The following is a 20,654-nucleotide window of genomic DNA, read 5'->3' as shown; positions in this document are numbered from 1 at the left end:
ATGGGATACAGTTTTGCTGTATGGTGGTAACTAGGATCATGTTTGTGCTGTATTGTCACTAGGATGTTCAATTTATTGTGTGGCAGTCCCTGGAATGATCTCTGTACTTTATGGTGGTGACAAAGCTGGTCTCTATACTTGTGGCGGTGACTAAGATGTCCTCTGTACTGTAGAATGATCACTGGAATCAGGGGCATAGACCAATGGGGGCCCCATAGCAAAATATTCCCTATGCAAATAATTTTGCAGTTTATCTATTTTGATTGTAAATGATCTAAGATTTGCACTATCTGCCTACTTAGCTGACATGTAGGATTAAGTGAATGGTGATTAGCATACAGTAAGCATTATAAATTAAAAAATATATATTTTTACATTATATAGTCTCCCAAATCCTAAATGTTTATGATATAACATTGTATATAAGAAGGCTATGATTCACTAATAAAATAGTTAGCGAGGAGAGATGGAGGCAGTGAGCAGATGCCCTGCAGAAGCACTCAGAGACTGCCTGGGCCCCATAGCAGCCCCATTCTCTATGCCTACTGTCTGAGATCTGCTGCAAAATTGGACAGGTGCTTAGGCATATACTGGGTGTTAAATCTGCATCCAGGTCTCCAGTAGTATTGTGTCAGCAGTTTTGTCTGGAGTTGGATCCTCAGAGGATTGGACAAGTGTGTATCCATCTTAAGTCATATCAGATGAATAATTTGCTTTATCCATTGTTTCTAAATTAAAAACTGCAGATAAAATGGAGGGAGGTGTCTGAAGGGGTAAAGACCTTACCTGAAGATGTAAAATCCTTACCTGAAGATGTTATTCAGATTCTTTTTCAGAAAGTTGTTGCTGTGCAGGGCCTTATTGGAAGATACAATCCAAAGCTCATATCAGTAGTCAGTATCCAAAGTCACACAAATAAAGCAGGAACTAGTCAGAGAGTATCAATGTAGGACAAAATGTCACCATAAAATGGCTGCCAGGAGCTGGGCATCCTTTATATAGGGCTGTGACCTGCACTGTGACATCACAATGCATACATGCAGCAGCTAGAGATGGCTGTAGCTAAGATCAGCTCTGGGCCCAGATGCCCTGCAGCAACACTCTGGTGAGAATAGAAAAGCCGGGGCTGAGGAGATGGCAGTGTAACTCAGTGAAGGGAGAGAGTAGGGCCCCAGAGGCAGCCTGGGCCCCGAAGCAGCATCACCTACTATAAGTACGCCCTTGACTGGGATGCAGTTAGTGCTGTATGGCAGGCACAAAGATGCTCTCTGTATGGTATGGCTGTCAAGTTGGCTGTTTGCTAGCGCAACTTATGTTTGTGTTGAGGCGCCTACAGTTTAAATTTGAATGAGGCCACTCTCAGATATTTTTCCAGGGCCACTGTAGGTTCCTAATCCTCCCCTGCATTTGCCAATAATTAGAGGTAACCTGGACAGATCAGTATGTTTACACATTATCATGACCATACTGGGATGCTAATTGCCTAACTAAGCATTATGGAAGTCCTTGCTTTTAATATGCTTGTCGTCCCTCATTTATCCAGGTGTTTCCATTTTTTTGTATCCAATACATGTAGATAGACCCCATAGCACTCAATAGATCCACATCTGTCTCATTACAAACTCTCAATTGTAAAAAAGACAGAGATTTAGGGAAGAATTGCATTTATTTACCATTTCCAGCCCTCCCCAGCCTGTTCCTGTAAGTGCCCGAATGATGAGACTATTTTAGGCTGACAAAGCAAAACCATTTCCCCATTAGTTCTTTCAGTTATTTCTCCTGCTATGTTTCCTCTACCCCATTGCTAGTGTGGGTTCCTAGGATGTAAGTTACGGAGCTAGAAAACCAAAAAGCTAGCTATGTCTAGAATGCAGCTGCATTTTTACTACTTGCTTATAAAAATAGCTAACAGAACACATATCCCTTATCTTCTATTATACTAGCGCTGACACACTGAGAGGTTTCTAAGTGACAACTTCACAATAAGATTAAGCCCTTTCAGAAAATAAAATAGAAGATTAAGGGGTCCAGATCTACCCCCAACAGTTGTTTGAAGTGAGCTCTTTGAAAGGAAAATTGTCTCCCAGCTCTGGAGGCAGCAGATCCTAACCTCATTTACTGCAGCATAACAAGCCAGGCTACCCAGGTGCAGCACAGTCCTGATAAGCGGAGGAAATATGTGAGTAGATTGCAAATGTTATTACGTAGCCTAATGCTGGCCATACACCAGACTTTCCTCCAAACATCCAACTAGTTGGTTGATTGGAATGAAAATCCGGTAATGTCTGGGAGCAAAAGATAATCAGCAATTTGCTCCCAAACACCAGAAAACACTAAAAAGATCGTTCAGGCAAGTTGGTTAAATCTGTTTAATTTAAAAAACTTGTCAGAACAACAGCTTTCATCAGTTTTCCGGTGTTTCGGAGCAAATGGCTGATTGTTATTTGCTCTCATACATTACCAGATTTTCATTCCAACCAACCAACCATCTAGTTGGACGGTGGAAGGAAAGTTGGTCTGGTGTACGGTCAGCTCAAGCAAGAATATGGGAGTTCAATGAACATAATTAAATCTCTATTTTTTTAAATTCTTATTGTCAATTTTTCATGTTTGTATTTAGGATATATCTCATGCTGTTACTATTATTTATATATACATATATATATATATATATATATATATATATATACTGTACTTGCAGAAATAGTGTATATTGACAGTGAATCTAATGGTAAAATTATAGCAGAATAATTTTATTTTCTAAATCGATATTACTTTCAACAATGTTATCTTTCTATGTTCATTGGCTTTATTTGTATATTTTACAAGGAGAGTAATTTTTTAGTTTCCCTTTTTGGATTTGGAAACATTTATATCACTTACAGCTGATTAATGGAATATGACATATAAATTGTTAAAAGGGCTTGTCTCATATGTGAATGTTGAATAATTATATTAGTTGAAGTTCAGCATCTTGTTTCTTTGTGTTTTGTACTGGGATTTTTCCTGCTAAGTCAGCTTTTTAAAGCAACCAATGATTTCTAGAAACAACCCCAGGCTGAAAGTGACACTTTTGTGTCACTGCTTTATCCACTTGTAACCTTACAGTTGAACTAGCACGACCTTGTGTAGGACACTCGAGCACATTTTGTCTTCATCCTGTAACACGCAGGTGCCAGGATAATTGCTCTGCTAATGTGTTTTTCCGAGTATATTATTTGCTATATTATTAATTTACCTTTTATTTGATTCATAGTTTTCTCTCAATCTGATTTAAAAACATATATATGCAATGTATGTTTTTACCTGACCTAACAATTACAGACAACCAAGACTAAGGCCCGTATTCAATTTGAGCTGAGCAGAGATACTTTTTCACCTCCCGGACTTTTCGTCTACATCGCGTGTTTTGCAGGCGGAAAAGTATTGCGCACGTGTCCACTTATCCTCATATTCAATTTGAAAATAAGGCGAAAACGGGACCCGGCGAAGCTTAAACAAGCGGAAAGTACTGTCAGACTTGGGGAAATCATCCTGACACCCCCCAAAAGATGCCCTGACATGGGGGTTAGCTATGGAGCCCCCCGATTTGGCTTGCTGAAGGTATTTGGTGTTTTTAAACGGGCTCAATAGCTGCTAAATAGCGTCTTTGCATTAGTGGTGAAGAATAGTATTCAGGAGGTTTTTTTGCAGTAAGTAACTTATCCCAGCAAATTTGGGGTACTTGAAAATGGGGGCCAGCATATTTAAAGTTGCTAAAGTTAAGTTTAAAAAAACGTGAAAAATCCACCTGCCGCAAGCCCCTGCAATGAAAAAAACACCTGGGGCATACTTGGGGACCCCCCCAGTGTCAAGTTCGCTAGTTTTTAACTTTGCTCCCCAACATTTTTTTTTCCGCCCCCAAAATCAAAGTGATTTTTTTGGGGTGTTCTTCAGTGTTTTTTAAAACATTTTTGACAGTTTACCTTTCAGGAACTGTCTGAAGGCTGCACGGGGGTTCCCACAACATTGCACCCCAAAACCACAATTCTGCACTTTTTTACGCCTGCTATTCATAGGCGAAACTTTTCCGCCTTTTACATTGCATTGACTTTCTGCCTAGCGAAAAGTCTTCCAAATCGAATACGGAGTAAAATCAAAACAGGCAAAAATGACGTCATTGGCGAAAAGTTTCTGCCAAAAACGCGTGAAAACGGCTTTATGCCTCAAATTGAATACGGCCCTAAAGCTGGGTACACACGTAAAGATTTTCTGTCCAATCATCCAACTAATTGATTGGTTGGAATGAAAATCTGGTAAGGTATGTAAGCAATTTTCTCCCAAACGCCAGAAAATGGACAAAAATGTTGTTTGAACAAATTGTTTAGATTAAACATTTAACAAACCTGTCTGAACGACCATTTTCATCTGTTTTCTGGCATTTAGGAGCAAATTGCTGATCATCATTTACTCCCATACGTTACCAGATTTTCATTCCAACCAATCAACTAGTTGGATGGTTGGACAGAAAATATTTACGTGTGTATGCAGCATAACATGTCTTGTTTCAATGCACCTACCCACGGTTAGGATCACACCCTAATGTGCAATTAAATTAGACATCTTTTCAGATGCTTTTGATACCTGATTGCAGGTTGTTTTCTGTACTTTTGTGCATGGGAGGAAACATAATCAAACTTTTATTTTCTTCAAATGTGCTTTCCTACATGTACGCAGTTGGCCGATGTTATAAGTACTATGCATGCATCCAAGTCACACTGCGCACGTGTCCCGCTGGTTACCGCACAGAGGGCCTGATTCACTATGGATCACTATTGCCATCGCAGCTGCGATTATGCACGCAAGTCTCCTGCGAAAATATGCTAATGACTGCAATCGCAGAGTAGTATAGAGATGCCCAAAGCCAGCATGGAGACGTTCACTACCGCTCTCGCACATCTATAATACCTTGCAGTCCTGCGTATACATCGGTACCATCGTGTAACATCGGCCCCTCATGTACAATTACAGCAGGTCTGACCTTACTCAGAAATTACTAACCTCATCGCACACAGTGATCACACAAGCTGCGTATGCCGTCACAGTGGCTAATTTATGCACGCCAAGTAACAGCGTTCAAATGGACAGGCATGCCTGCATTTCTCTGACCACTCCCCCGTCACTATTGCCAAACGCTGACCTGATGTCACTCACTCTGGCTTTGTATCTGCGCAGGCGATCGCAGGGCGATCACAATGCTAACTCACACATGTGCACTGCGGTGCATGGGCAGTATGCACCATCGACCGATCTGCTGTTGTATTTGCGATCCATGATGAATCGGGCCCAGAGATACAGGAAGTGTGGATTTCAGTGGCAATTCCTGGGAGGTAACAGGGAGGTGGCTAGGCAGACAGGGACGTGTTGTGGGCATGTCACTGACAGCAGCTGCATCTATAGATGCAGAACCACTCACACAGAACGCCATGTTCAGATGTAGAAACTGATCCTGCCAGAGGCCTTGTGCAAGTTTCGATAGTGCGTCCGATGGTGTATTAGCATAAAGATGTAGCTGCTGCAAAAGACGGAACTGCGGCCACTTCAAGCCCATGTTCCGCTTACAGAGAATAATTCAGTCAGGCACATCAGTCCCTGCCCCAGTGAAGTTTACAATCTATATTCCCTGTGAGAAGAATATTCCCTATCACATGGGTATACATACACACTAAGGTTATTTTTTTTTTGTCAGCAGCCCATTAACAGTATGTTTTTGGAGTGTGGGAGGAAACTGGAGCCAACCTATGCAAACACAGAGAGAACATGCAAACTCCACACAGATTGCCAATTACTGGTAATTGAACTCCTGATCTCAGTGCTGTGAGGCTGTAATGCTTACCACTATGCCAACCATGCTGCTATCAAACAACCCTTCCAGGCCAAAATTGCTGCCAACACTGCTATATGACTGGATCATACATCGCTCTAAGCACTTTCTAGATGTAGCAGTTAACCTCATGTATCAAATTCCTACTTCCCTATAGATTTTCCGTTTGCGAGCAGGGCCCTCTTACCTCTTTGTCTGCCTGTTACAACCCAGTATTGTTTTTTCTTTACTGTGTTTGCAAATGTAAAGCACAACAGAATATGCTAGCTAAATAATCTATTGGTATCAAATATATTTTAAACATTGGTTATTGTCTGGCTGTTCTTTGCTGTATGAGTTATCATAATAAACATTCTTCAAGCTTTGGTTGTACTTTTTGGTCCCTGGATTTGATGACCTACTCTGCAGCTCTGAACGTGGAACACAAAGCACACACAGTAGTGTGTATATGTCACCTTCATTGCACAGCCCTCATAAGTTATAACTGACCCCTGTAGGCATGTGCTGCTACACTTCTGGCCTGATTCACAGATGTACGTTATTCCCATATTTACTCAGGTGAGTTATTATCGGTCCACGGCGCATGCATCACGGTCGCAGCACCGCACACACGTCAAGTTACCTTAGCGATGACGCTTGCAGTGATGATTACTTTGCAAAGTGATTGACAGTCAGGGACCGTTTGGGGGAGGTAATTGGGAGTGTCGGCTACAAACCGTTTTGGGGGCATGTCACATCTTGCGTCTGCGATCGCATAAGCATTAAACATGGCTCTGGCTTCTCATTTCCCGCTGTCATTCTGCGTGACCATGGACTCCCTCAGGACTGCTAACATAGAATGGTCTGCAACTGATGCTGCCTATTTGTACGCACTTGCTTGGATCTGCGATGCCGCCAGTGGACGTCTCAATACTTTTCCCGCGGTTAACTCATTAGCATATTTTCGCACAGCAGCCGCGTGTGGGTCTCTGCTGCGAATGCATTAGCGTACATCTCTAAATCAATCCCTTGGCTACACTTAGTAAATGTACTAGAAGATGACAAGTATTACTGAAAACTAGGTTATTCATACAGGCTTTGAGTTTTTCAATAGCTCTTACATTCATGCACACATGTATTTGGCATGCATCCTGAGTTTGACAACCTTATTTCTTGTACTACCTTATTGTATTATACTGTAAGTTAGTCATAGCTCATGTGTGCCAGCAATATGCACATAACCTTGAATTACTTCACTAAAAGCCAAGCAGTTTTTACTGTTTTCATGGTGCAAACTGCTGAATGAAGTCATTTAATTAGCCTCAATTGACTGTTGTGAAGCCATAGCAGCTTTCATGTTTAATATTAGGAAAATCCTACATCTGCATTTACTTACATGCAATGGAACGCAAGTGATTTAAATAATAAATCCACATTTTTCTAAGTCTCAGTATAGTATTCCCCACAGTCCAACTAGCACATTTTCAAGCAGATCCCCCCACACCCTCACCTAACCCATTTTCCAGTTCCTCTAGAAATCTAACATAATTTTTAATTTTTTGCTTGTTGTCACAGGCAACCAGCAGTGTGTATATATTTCTGAGTCCCCTCCCACACACACACTTACACATTTTACCCCTTCTCATCAACTCAAGCCATCATTTTGAGTTTATATTTGCATATGCAGTTTGAGTTCCCTGACATCAGGTGCATGATGTGGTGGAATACACCGCTGTAACTCTAGAACTGTAAGTGAACAGACATTTGCCCTGGCAGCTTGACTTCCCTGACATTAGGTGCATGATGTGGTGGAATACACCTCTGTAATTGTAAGTGAATAGCTATTTACCTTGGCAGTTTGAATTCCCTGACACCATGTGCATGATGTGGTGGAATACAATGCTGTAACTGTAAGTGAATAGCTATTTGCCCTGGCAGCTTGAAATTCCTGACATCTGGTACATGATGTGGTGGAATACACCTCTGTAACTGTAAGTGAAAAGCTTTTTCCCCTAGCAGCTTGACTTCCCTGACACCAGGTGCATGATGTGGTGGAATACCCTGCTGTAACTGTAAGTGAATAGCTACAGTATTTGCCCTGGCAGTTTGAATTCCCTAACATCATGTACATGATGTGGTGGAATACACCTCTGTAACTGTAAGTGAATAGCTATTTGCCCTGGCAACTTGACTTACCTGACATTAGCTGCATGATGTGGTGGAATACACCACTGTAACTGTAAGTGAATAGCTATTTGCCCTGGCAGCTAGACTTCCCTGACATTAGCTGCATGATGTGGTGGAATACACTGCTGTAACTGTAAGTGAATAGCTATTTGCCCTGGCAGCTAGACTTCCCTGACATCAGGTGCATGATGTGGTGGAATACACCACTGTAACTGTAAGTGAATAGCTATTTGCCCTGGCAGCTAGACTTCCCTGACATCAGGTGCATGATGTGGTGGAATACACCTCTGTAACTGTAAGTGAATAGCTATTTGCCCTGGCAGTTTGACTTCCCTGACATCAGGTGCATGATGTGGTGGAATACACCTCTGTAACTATAAGTGAATAGCTATTTGCCCTGCCAGCTAGACTTCCCTGACATCAGGTGCATGAGGTGGTGGAATACACCGCTGTAACTGTAAGTGAATAGCTATTTGCCCTGGCAGCTTGACTTCCCTGACATCAGGTGCATGATGTGGTGGAATACAACGCTGTATCTGTAAGTGAATAGCTATTTGCCCTGGCAGCTTGACTTCCCTGACATTAGGTGCATGATGTGGTGGAATACAACGCTGTATCTGTAAGTGAATAGCTATTTGCCCTGGCAGTTTGAATTCCCTGACATCAGGTGCATGATGTGGTGGAATATACCACTGTAATTGTAAGTGAATAGCTATTTGCCCTGGCAGCTTGAAATTCCTGACATCTGGTGCATGATGTGGTGGAATACACCTCTGTAACTGTAAGTGAAAAGCTTTTTCCCCTAGCAGCTTGACTTCCCTGACACCAGGTGCATGATGTGGTGGAATACCCTGCTGTAACTGTAAGTGAATAGCTACAGTATTTGCCCTGGCAGTTTGAATTCCCTAACATCATGTACATGATGTGGTGGAATACACTTCTGTAACTGTAAGTGAATAGCTATTTGCCCTGGCAGTTTGAATTCCCTGACACCATGTGTATGATGTGGTGGAATACACTGCTGTAACTGTAAGTGAATAGCTATTTGCCCTGGCAACTTGACTTACCTGACATTAGCTGCATGATGTGGTGGAATACACCACTGTAACTGTAAGTGAATAGCTATTTGCCCTGGCAGCTAGACTTCCCTGACATTAGCTGCATGATGTGGTGGAATACACTGCTGTAACTGTAAGTGAATAGCTATTTGCCCTGGCAGCTAGACTTCCCTGACATCAGGTGCATGATGTGGTGGAATACACCACTGTAACTGTAAGTGAATAGCTATTTGCCCTGGCAGCTAGACTTCCCTGACATCAGGTGCATGATGTGGTGGAATACACCTCTGTAACTGTAAGTGAATAGCTATTTGCCCTGGCAGTTTGACTTCCCTGACATCAGGTGCATGATGTGGTGGAATACACCTCTGTAACTATAAGTGAATAGCTATTTGCCCTGCCAGCTAGACTTCCCTGACATCAGGTGCATGAGGTGGTGGAATACACCGCTGTAACTGTAAGTGAATAGCTATTTGCCCTGGCAGCTTGACTTCCCTGACATCAGGTGCATGATGTGGTGGAATACAACGCTGTATCTGTAAGTGAATAGCTATTTGCCCTGGCAGCTTGACTTCCCTGACATTAGGTGCATGATGTGGTGGAATACAACGCTGTATCTGTAAGTGAATAGCTATTTGCCCTGGCAGTTTGAATTCCCTGACATCAGGTGCATGATGTGGTGGAATATACCACTGTAATTGTAAGTGAATAGCTATTTGCCTTGGCAGTTTGAATTCCCTGACACCAGGTGCATGATGTGGTGGAATACACTGCTGTAACTGTAAGTGAATAGCTACAGTATTTGCCCTGGCAGTTTGAATTCCCTAACATCATGTACATGATGTGGTGGAATACACCTCTGTAACTGTAAGTGAATAGCTATTTGCCCTGGCAGCTTGACTTCCCTGACATTAGGTGCATGATGTGGTGGAATACAACGCTGTATCTGTAAGTGAATAGCTATTTGCCCTGGCAGTTTGAATTCCCTGACATCAGGTGCATGATGTGGTGGAATATACCACTGTAATTGTAAGTGAATAGCTATTTGCCTTGGCAGTTTGAATTCCCTGACACCAGGTGCATGATGTGGTGGAATACACCGCTGTAACTGTAAGTGAATAGCTATTTGCCCTGGCAGTTTGAACTCCCTGACATCTGGTGCATGAGGTGGTGGAATACACCACTGTAACTGTAAGTGAATAGCTACAGTATTTGCCCTGGAAGATTGAATTCCCTGACATCAGGTGCATGATGTGGTGGAATACACCGCTGTATCTGTAAGTGAATAGCTATTTGCCCTGGCAGTTTGAATTCCCTGACATCAGGTGTATGAGGTGGTGGAATATACCGCTGTAACTGTAAGTGAATAGCTATTTGCCCTGGCAGCTTGAATTTCCTGACATCAGGTGCATGATGTGGTGGAATACCCCACTGTAACTATAAGTGACTAACTATTTGCCCTGGCAGTTTGAATTCCCTGACATCAGGTGCATGATGTGTTGGAATACACCACTGTAACTGTAAGTGAATAGCTATTTGCCCTGGCAGTTTGAATTCCCTGACATCAGGTGCATGATGTGGTGGAATACCCCACTGTAACTATAAGTGACTAGCTATTTGCCCTTGCAGTTTGAATTCCCTGACATCAGGTGCATGATGTGTTGGAATACACCACTGTAACTGTAAGTGAATAGCTATTTGCCCTGGCAGTTTGAATTCCCTGACATCAGGTGCATGAGGTGGTGGAATACACCACTGTAACTGTAAGTGAATAGCTACAGTATTTGCCCTGGCAGTTTGAATTCCCTGACATCTGGTGCATGAGGTGGTGGAATACACCTCTGTAACTGTAAGTGAATAGCTATTTGCCCTGGCAGTTTGAATTCTCTGACATCTGGTGCATGAGGTGGTGGAATACACCACTGTAACTGTAAGTGAATAGCTATTTGCCCTGGCAGTTTGAATTCCCTGACATCAGGTGCATGATGTGGTGGAATACACCTCTGTAACTATAAGTTAATAGCTATTTGCCCTGGCAGTTTGAATTCCCTGACACCAGGTGCACGATGTGGTGGAATACACCTCTGTAACTATAAGTGAATAGCTATTTGCCCTGGCAGTTTGAATTCCCTGACATCAGGTGCATGATGTGGTGGAATACACCACTGTAACTGTAAGTGAATAGCTATTTGCCCTGGCAGTTTGAATTCCCTGACATCAGGTGCATGATGTGGTGGAATACACCGCTGTAACTGTAAGTGAATAGCTATTTGCCCTGGCAGTTTGAATTCCCTGACATCAGGTGCATGATGTGGCGGAATACACCGCTGTAACTGTAAGTGAATAGCTATTTGCCCTGGCAGTTTGACTTCCCTGACATCAGGTGCATGATGTGGTGGAATACACCACTGTAAATGTAAGTGAATAGCTACAGTATTTGCCCTGGCAGTTTGAATTCCCTGACATCTTGTGCATGAGGTGGTGGAATACACCGCTGTAACTGTAAGTGAATAGCTATTTGCCCTGGCAGTTTGAATTTCCTGACATCAGGTGCATGATTGGTGGAATACACTGCTGTAACTGTAAGTGAATAGCTACAGTATTTGCCCTGGCAGTTTGAATTCCCTGACATCTGGTGCATGAGGTGGTGGAATACACTGCTGTAATTGTAAGTGAATAGCTATTTGCCCTGGCAGTTTGAATTCCCTGACATCAGGTGCACGATGTGGTGGAATACACCACTGTAACTGTAAGTGAATAGCTATTTGCCCTGGCAGTTTGAATTTCCTGACATCAGGTGCATGATTGGTGGAATACACTGCTGTAACTGTAAGTGAATAGCTACAGTATTTGCCCTGGCAGTTTGAATTCCCTGACATCTGGTGCATGAGGTGGTGGAATATACCTCTGTAATTGTAAGTGAATAGCTATTTGCCCTGGCAGTTTGAATTCCCTGACATCAGGTGCACGATGTGGTGGAATACACCGCTGTAACTGTAAGTGAATAGCTATTTGCTGCTCTTTTTTGCTTTGCTTAGAATCAGTCTGCATCTAAGTAGATTCTGTTTTTCTGATAATTACTTTTTTTGCCACAAAGTTACAATCTCAGCATCTCTGAAAATATTTAATATATACAGTACTAAAAAGAACAGAAGTAGTTGGTTGCATTTTCCGATATGTTTCCATTCAGGCACTAATATTGCAAAGTAAAGCTCTCAGGATTCACTGACAGACTCAACTTTACTCAGCAATATTTCTGTTAACTTTTATGGGACAGATCCACTAAGAGACCTAAAAACAACTGCATGATTATGACAATTGTAATCGTGCAGTCGTTTCACAATCTGTGCTGTGCCTACACTGAGCGTTCAGTCGTTCAGTGTAGAAACATCAGTCATCCCCTAACATGCTCAACCTGACGTTATCGTCAGATTGTACAGCATGTTCGGCCGATGATCGATGTCAGAAACGACCAGCACGAGCGCGCATCGCTGGTCTTTTCCAACATTATTGTGCCCGATTCATGCACGATGCATGTGCGATTGAACGATAACGATATCGTTATAGTTCAATCGCACATAGAAATCGGCAAGTGGATGTGCGCCCTTAGACTAATATAGGCCTGGCCAACCTGTGGCTCTTCAGCTGATATGAAACTACAAGTCCTAGCATGCTTTTCCAGCTGATCGGTGGGAGGTATGCTGGGACTTGTGTTTTCACAGGTTGGCCAGGCCTGGGCAAATATCAGACATTAGCACTTGTATGATATCAGGGCCAGATTAAGGGCTGTGGGGGCCCCTGGGCAACAAACGTGTGGGGGCCCCTATCAATACAAGTAAAAAAAAAATAATATATATATATATACACATACACACACAGACATCAGGCTACCTGCCTGATATGTGTATGTATATATACATATACATAATGTGCCGTCACCGGGATTCTGACTGGCGTCAGTATCCTGGCGCCAGTAATGTAAGCATCGGCATCTAGACCGCCGTGATGCCTATCCACCATCATCCTCCTTCTATCACACTTCAGTTCCATCCTCTCTATCATCCTGCGCCTCCGGTGCCAACATCTCCTTCATCACCATGCTCCTCTGGTCCTATCCTCTCCCACATCAACCTGTTCCTTCCTTCACACCCTGGGCCTCCTCTGTGCCATCACCCTGCTCCTTCCCTCACACACCAGCCACGTCCTCTCCTCCATCACCCTCCTTACTTTAGAGTCACAGTGCTCAGTAAATGTCAGAGAGAGCAGGTCTGCAGAGTTACAGCCACTCCATGCCCACGGCCCGCACCCTCTTCCCTTGCAGCCTGTGTGTGGTACACTGACCTGTGCAAGTTTCTGCAGTGTGGGAACGGACAGTGCCCCAGTATAAATTCTGTCCAGGCGGGTGCTGGGTCTGGACTGTTACACAGGGACAGATCTGAGCTAACAATGCAAAGTTCCTCTGCAGCTGATAGTGTGCATGCAATGATCATGGTACACTAGCCATAATGTGACCCCCTGTGCAGCCATGTACACTATATATTGCACCTGCCTGTGTTTCTGCAGCCTGTTGCCAATCACCACCACGTACATTACAGGCTGCAAGATCAGAAGCACATCAACCCATGTAAAATGCAAGGACCACAAACACACGTACCATGTAAGCATCCTCATATTCCTCCTCACTGCTTTCACAGTCGTCACAGGGGCAACGTGTCCACAATGGAGGAGCGGGTCCCCTGACTACCACTTCTACTGCACTGTTAGGAGGAGTAGTCGCCACCAGTGATGAAAGGTAAGGGGGGCCGTGCGCTGTGGCCAACTGGCCATACCAGATGCTGCAGCTGCAATGTGTGAGACCAGACATCTCCGGTCAGGGATGGATTAGGACAGCTCAGAGTACTAAGCATGGCCGCAACACTGTGCCACTGCTGATGATACAGGGGGTCCGGTCCAGTGGGACGTGCCCCGGGTCTTTGAAGAGGGGGCGGAGCCAAATGCCGGGAAGAGCAGGCTTAATCACGGGCAGCGGCAGACGGCTCCGTTAAAAGAAGAAAATAAAAATGAATTGGGGGATGTGGCCGGGGGCTGCGGACAGTGTGTGGGGGCCCCTGACGACCTCCCCTGTCGACCTGCCTATTATTATTATTATTATTATCCTTTATTTATATGGTGCCACAAGTGTTCCGCAGCGCCTTACATAGTACATAAAACAAATAAGTGAACAAGAAACAAGTAACTTACATTACAGTGCAGGACAAGGACACAATTTATATACATAGCTGCAATAGCGATTAAAGCACTCACAATAAGCAGCAGGGAGTTGGCAGTCACGTGTTAGGTGCCCTTATGGGGAGTAAGGAGTAGAAGAAAATGTAAAGAGAAGTACATGAGGGAAGAGGTTCCTGCTCGTGAGAGCTTACATTCTAAAGCCTATAATCCAGCCCTGTATAATATTAGCCATTAGTGCATTAGGTTTAAGGCATAGGGCTGAATTCAATTCAATGCGAAGATGAATAGCCGCGGGAGGGAGCTCCACAGCTATTCAATACACCGCACTGTTTGGGTGGGCTAATGGATTTCTTCTTGACCCCCTGAGGATGTGAGGAGAAATTCGACAATAGTGCCGGGCACGCAGCTGTTTGCCAGCTTAGTACGGCGCTAACAGCCGCATGCCCGGCACTTTAGTCAGAGAATGCTAGTTCTCGCGCCTAACCACCCAGGTTAAGTCCGCGAAAACCGGCATTCTCTGACTTAACCAATTCCCAACAAGGCAAACAGCGCGGTGTACTGAATAGCTGCTGGAGCGCCCTTCCACGGCTATTCATCTTCGTATTGAATTGAATTCGGCCCACAATGCAGAACATTTATGTTTCATGAGCTTCAGAAATAAAGCTTATTAGACTAAGTAAGGACATACTAACCTAAAGAAATTAAACTCTTTCATGTTTTATAGTACAGTATTTAACACTAAAAACATTTCTCCTTTGTATTACTTATGCTTCATCGATATCTAAATATCTATGCATATTAATCTAATGTGAAAAATGCACTGAAAGAAATTCATTATGTGCCTCATAACTATTTTGAGGATATACAGCATCAAAGCAAATTGTCGTTATTTATAAGCGATGCACACCAAGGGCCTGATTCAGACCCTGCCGCAAGCACTGAGCGCTCGCAACCGGGTCGATGGTGGCCCACAGCGCATGCGCACGACGGAGCCGGCTCCGTCGTGCGCATGCGTGAGACCCAGCTAGCGACGGGCAAACCGTCGCTCCGGGTCTCGCACCAAAGGGGGCGAGCTGTCGATGTTGAGTGACAGCTCGCCCCATTTTGTGGGCGGGCCGGGGGGGGGCTGCCCAACCGGAGGCGTTCTCAAGGGAACGATTGCCGTTTGGGGGCGGCCACACTGACATCACGGGTGATGTCAGTGGAGAGCTTCCGGCTCTGTTAGAGCCGAAAGCTCTCTGGGGCTTGCGATGAACGAGACCCTACCACAAGGGTCTCGTCGCAAGCCCGATGGTTGCGATGGTCTTGACCATCGCGACCATCATCATGGCCGCTCGCTATAGCTGTGGGTGGTCACCCACAGCTATGCGAGCGGCCAGGAGGCCGCTCCAAAAAAAAAAAAAACGCCCTGATTCAGAGCGAGCGCTCTTTCAGAGTGTCCGGCTCTGAATCAGGCCCCAATATCTTAGGCAGAACTTTAATTCTACTCTGATTTCACATAATGAACTACTTTATTTGCATTCTAGAGAGAGACTTTTAAAAGGTAATTTCACTCAAAAATAATTTTATCTAACTGAAAATATTATGCTGAGTACCACAACTGGTTGAAATAACTAATGATACCTGAGATAAGACTTTTACCTGAAATCAGGCTGTTGCTGCCATTGACACACAGGTTGTGAAAAACTGACCTTCCATAAGCAACATCTGTAATCATGGGAACAATTAGAGCAGAAGATGTGTCAAATGGCAGCAACAGTATTTTCTGAATTTTCAACAGGCAATTTCAGGCAGATATTTCGTGAAATTGTTGTAAATTTCAATAAATTGTAGAAGGCAAGATAGGGATTTTAATTAGTACACACCATTTTGGAATGAAGTTACCCGTTAACTTGGATATCTACATGTTGAATAAAAAAATTCAAGCACTTATTTTACCACAGAATACAAGAAAATGTACTTGATCATGGGGACTCTGGAAATGATAGAAAACATTTCATTTAATTGACATATTGGACTCTTATTTAATGATGTGTTCTAAAAAGAACTGTGATGCTGTACTGGTTCAGACGTGGTACAACCTATTGTGGCTTTAACATGTAGGTACAGTACAGTGGATATTGATATCTGTATTGTAATGTCAGCACCTTTTCTTCATCGGGTGATTGATGGCAATTATAAGATTTGTGGCAAAGTAAAGTGTTATGCAGCTGAATTACCTCCCATTAACTGTATACAAATAAAGTCTTTTGTTGTTTTTAAAATGCATGTTGTTGTTGGTCTTTGTATCTGAGATTTTGTTCTATTATTCTCTGCTACTGTCCTAAGGGATTGCCTAGTGTCTCCTTTAAAATAAAAAAGAGAGATATTCAATACTGAATAAACACTACAGTACACCAATTCTACTCTGATATTGTACAGAGTCCTCCAAGTAAGATTTATTTAAACATTTATGAGAGTTAGAACTGTCTTTGAGTTAATTTTTCCAAAACTATTGCACTGGATTATAGTAATGCCTTTTAAGTGTCTAAACTCCATTATATTATGTCAATTTACACTCTACAATTACCGCCATGAGTGAGATAGTACATGATAGTATATTAAGTTAGTTTGAGTGTTTTTTGGATTCATTTTGCATACAACATCAACACAATATACACTGGGATAGATTTACTAATGGTCGAAGAAGGAAGTGATTTCCTAATATGTTGCAAATGAGCAGTGAGCCACTGCAACCAATTAAAGATTTGACTTTTATAATTCAAAAGTGTATTGCTTATTAATTATTTGCAGCCCAGTGTTTATAGTTATGTAGGAAAGACTATAACTTAGCTATTACTTGTAAGGTTAAATAATATGGATACTTAAATATCTTCTTAAAGGGGAGTTGTCACATAAGGGTAGGGCCACATTTGTGATTGATTTGTGTTGTGCATCTTGTGTTGCATACGGTAAAACACATATGTGCTTCGTTGTGCTGCCTGTAACAGCATGTAATATCGTTACTTGCAATCTTATTCTTTCAATTTAATCTCTTTCCTCTATTGCATGCTATTTTGAACCAATCACATATGATCTTAATGTGAATGTTTGAAGGCTGTTGCAAACTAAATCAACTGTAAGTGGCCACACACTTCCATTTATTATATTACATGCATTATAATTTGTTGCAGCAAATTGCTAGTGTAGCTGAGGCCAGAAACTACTTGTGTGATAAAAATGGATTTATCCAGCTGTTTTTGTAAAATACAAAAAAAAAAATATGTAATTGACTTCCTGTCATCTCTGAAAAAGTTGGAAGACATTGTCATGCTGTCTAGAGTGCTGGAATGCCCACTGAACATCTACTATTTATTTGCATATGGATACAATTAGTATTAGGTGTTCCTAAAAGAAAGTATAGTGTTTCTGTTATGTCCTCAACAATCTAATGGTGTATTGATTTTGTAATTTCAATATTATGGGAACCCTAATCAAGTATTAGTATTAAGCATCCATTACACACAGTGGACACAGCCATTTTATGAGCTGAACAAATATTCATGAACGTGTAGCCTGTAAGACCACAAAGAACTAGTGACATTACTGAGGCATGAGGCAGAAAGTGACTCGTGCCCACTAGATTGCATTACCCACCATGTGTATAAAACAGGCACAGTTTATTAGGTGCTAGTGCATTGCTTTCCTTTTACAACATACTGGGACTAAATACAATGTATCAGTGGAAATGTATGTCTAATTATATTAGTAACTCTACCCCACAGTTTCTTTATAATTCATTATAATGTAAACATTATATTTATTTATCTAGAAGCAACATTTTACATTAGTACACACAATAAATGATCATATTTTGCCATATGATTAGAGAGAGATGGAAAAGCTGCTTTCACAGCTTGTATGGAGAATCTGTATAATGCAATAAACCTTCTGCTTTAATCAGGAGAGAAGGGTCCCTCCTCCCGTGCCAAAGAAGCCATCGAAAGGTCAGGCCCCACTGGTCCGGGACAGATCTCTGGAAAGCACAGAGAGACAGCGGCATGAGGCCCGGAAGCGGCTGATGTCTGCCAAGCGTGCTGCGTCTGTCCGACAGAATTCAGCTACCGAGAGTGCGGATAGTATTGAGATCTACATCCCAGAGGCTCAAACCAGGCTATGAAGCCATCACAAGCAACACTGGGGGGATATTATATATATATCTATATATATATTTATGACACAAAGTTACATATATAATATATCCTCTAGTTTGGTTTGGAAAACACAATCATGTGTATATGTTTTTGTACTTCTCTTCCTATACTCTTTCTTTTACTTCAGTCATTACTTCCCCACTACCATGAAGCCCCTCTCTCATGTTGTGGTGTAAGCAGTCAGTTCTCTGAGGCTAGGACCATGGACCCTCCCACTTTATTCCTCACTCATTTTACCTAAATGATGATTTCTAGACACAAATCAGTGCTGCCTCTACTGCACATGTTCCGTTGAACCTTAGGTTATATACATAAGATAAATGAAGTATTGCTTCTCTGAATAAAACTTCTTATTGTGCCCCATATTAATTACCTTTTGTCTAGAGCTACAGTAGTCTGTAATCTAGTGTACAGCAATAGAAAATTGTAGGGTATACAGTACTGTGGACTCTGATGTCTTCCTATTCTAAATGTGAAAAAGCATGGGCTCAAATTCCCAACTTCTTTTCTATGTAGAGCAGATGGAGCACTTTACTGTAGGCCACAGACGCACCTCTCCCCAAAGGCAACAGGTGACAGAGGAGAATAGTTCAGCTACTAAGACAGTAGCAGGGAATGCCGGTAACAGATCTGTGCACACAAAGACTTTCACACCTACCTTTGTGATACACTATTACACACGCTATATTACCAGGCTGCACATTATCATAGCATAGTGTAAAGAATTCATGCAGATTTCCTTTGTTAATAAATAAGGTCATATTTTTAACTCCCAATTGAAAACAAGAAAGCCACTAAAAGAGAGTTTGTGTTTGGAACACATTTTTAGAAGGCAGTGAACATTGGGGGTCCACCAAAAAAGGCCGGCACTGCTTTATCAGCTTAGGTGATGTTTGACCACACAGACCACACAGACCATCAGGAAGTTATTGGTCCAAAAGTCTCTATTGAAAGAGCACTCTGAGAAAATATGCTCTCGCCTTGCCAATATAGAAAACCCAACTAAAAAACGCATCTAGCATTGGGATTATTCATCTCATAGCCTGCATGGGTCTGCTGTGCTACAGGGCATCTGAATAAGAGGAGTGCACAGGAACTGCCATCAATGATCCCAAGACCCTCAGTATTGTCACAGCAGTTTCCTTGTACACTGTACTGCATTACATGTAACACATTCTCTGAAAACGCTTGTCTTAACATATTCCCGAGGTGAAGTATTTTTGTCATGCGGCAAGTGACAACACAGATAAACCTGACTGTGTTTCTACTTGTCACATATCAAATCATCCCATGATGTTCGTTTTCAGTTTTTGCCAATTACTATAAAAGTAAACTACAAAAAAATAGAATTATTTTATTTTGTTAATATATTTGAAGATAGACTTCAACTGTTTTCTTTTCTCACATTTGTGTACATATGTTGGTAAATGCCGGTGTCAAGAGTAATATGGTAATGTACAATTATTTCTAATTATGCACTTTACCTTACATGGACAGTGATCAGGAGCTGAGAGAATTAGTCATGACATGATATACATCATACTACTATAAGAAATAAACCGGAACTTAGAAGATATAGATATATATATATACCGGTATATATATATCAAACCAATATAGAAAGAGGGCCCTAAAAATAATCATAAATATTACATATCCCTAAATAAGTATTGTACTAGTGCCAAACACTTGTTGTAAGCAATGACCTTAATTAATAAAATGTAGTACTTCAGATTCGAATGGCCAAATGACAATGATTCTATATTGGTCTTCAAAGAATTATATCATTTGATAGTAATAAAATGGTACTGATTCCTTGTAATGGACAAAGGTTCCAAAAAGCTTTTAGATCAGTGCCACTGCCATAGTACTAAACTGCACAGAGAGCGTTATGCATAATCTGCTCTACACTTCTCCAGGCAGTCATATGTTTAGGATATACATTAACAAAGCTGGGCTACCATTAGGTGAACATAGGCAGATGCCTGTGGTGCCAAGATTTAGGGGGAGCCTAAAACACTGAATGAATTACACTTTACTCACCAATTGAGTGTTTTTCTATGTATCCATTGAACCAACATATAGGATGCAGGCTGCTGATGTGTAGCTCAGGTGTAACAGGAGGTAGCATCTTCCACGCAACAT

General features: G+C 42.1%; 1 protein-coding gene across 1 annotated transcript in view; it reads left to right on the top strand.

Annotated features, from left to right (window-relative positions):
• DLGAP1 (DLG associated protein 1) overlaps positions 1-18,475 on the top strand; it is a 347,903-nt gene extending 329,428 nt beyond the window's left edge. Inside the window, exon 10 of the mRNA XM_088469647.1 lies at positions 18,260-18,475. Coding sequence (XP_088325773.1) covers positions 18,260-18,475 — 216 coding nt within the window. The remainder of the gene's footprint in view (positions 1-18,259) is intronic.
• Positions 18,476-20,654: the final 2,179 nt, after the last annotated feature.

The sequence above is a fragment of the Taudactylus pleione genome, unplaced genomic scaffold (assembly GCF_031769625.1).
Source record: "Taudactylus pleione unplaced genomic scaffold, aTauple2 ptg000093l, whole genome shotgun sequence".
NCBI lineage: Eukaryota > Metazoa > Chordata > Amphibia > Anura > Myobatrachidae > Taudactylus > Taudactylus pleione.
This window is presented reverse-complemented; position numbering and strand designations above follow the sequence as displayed.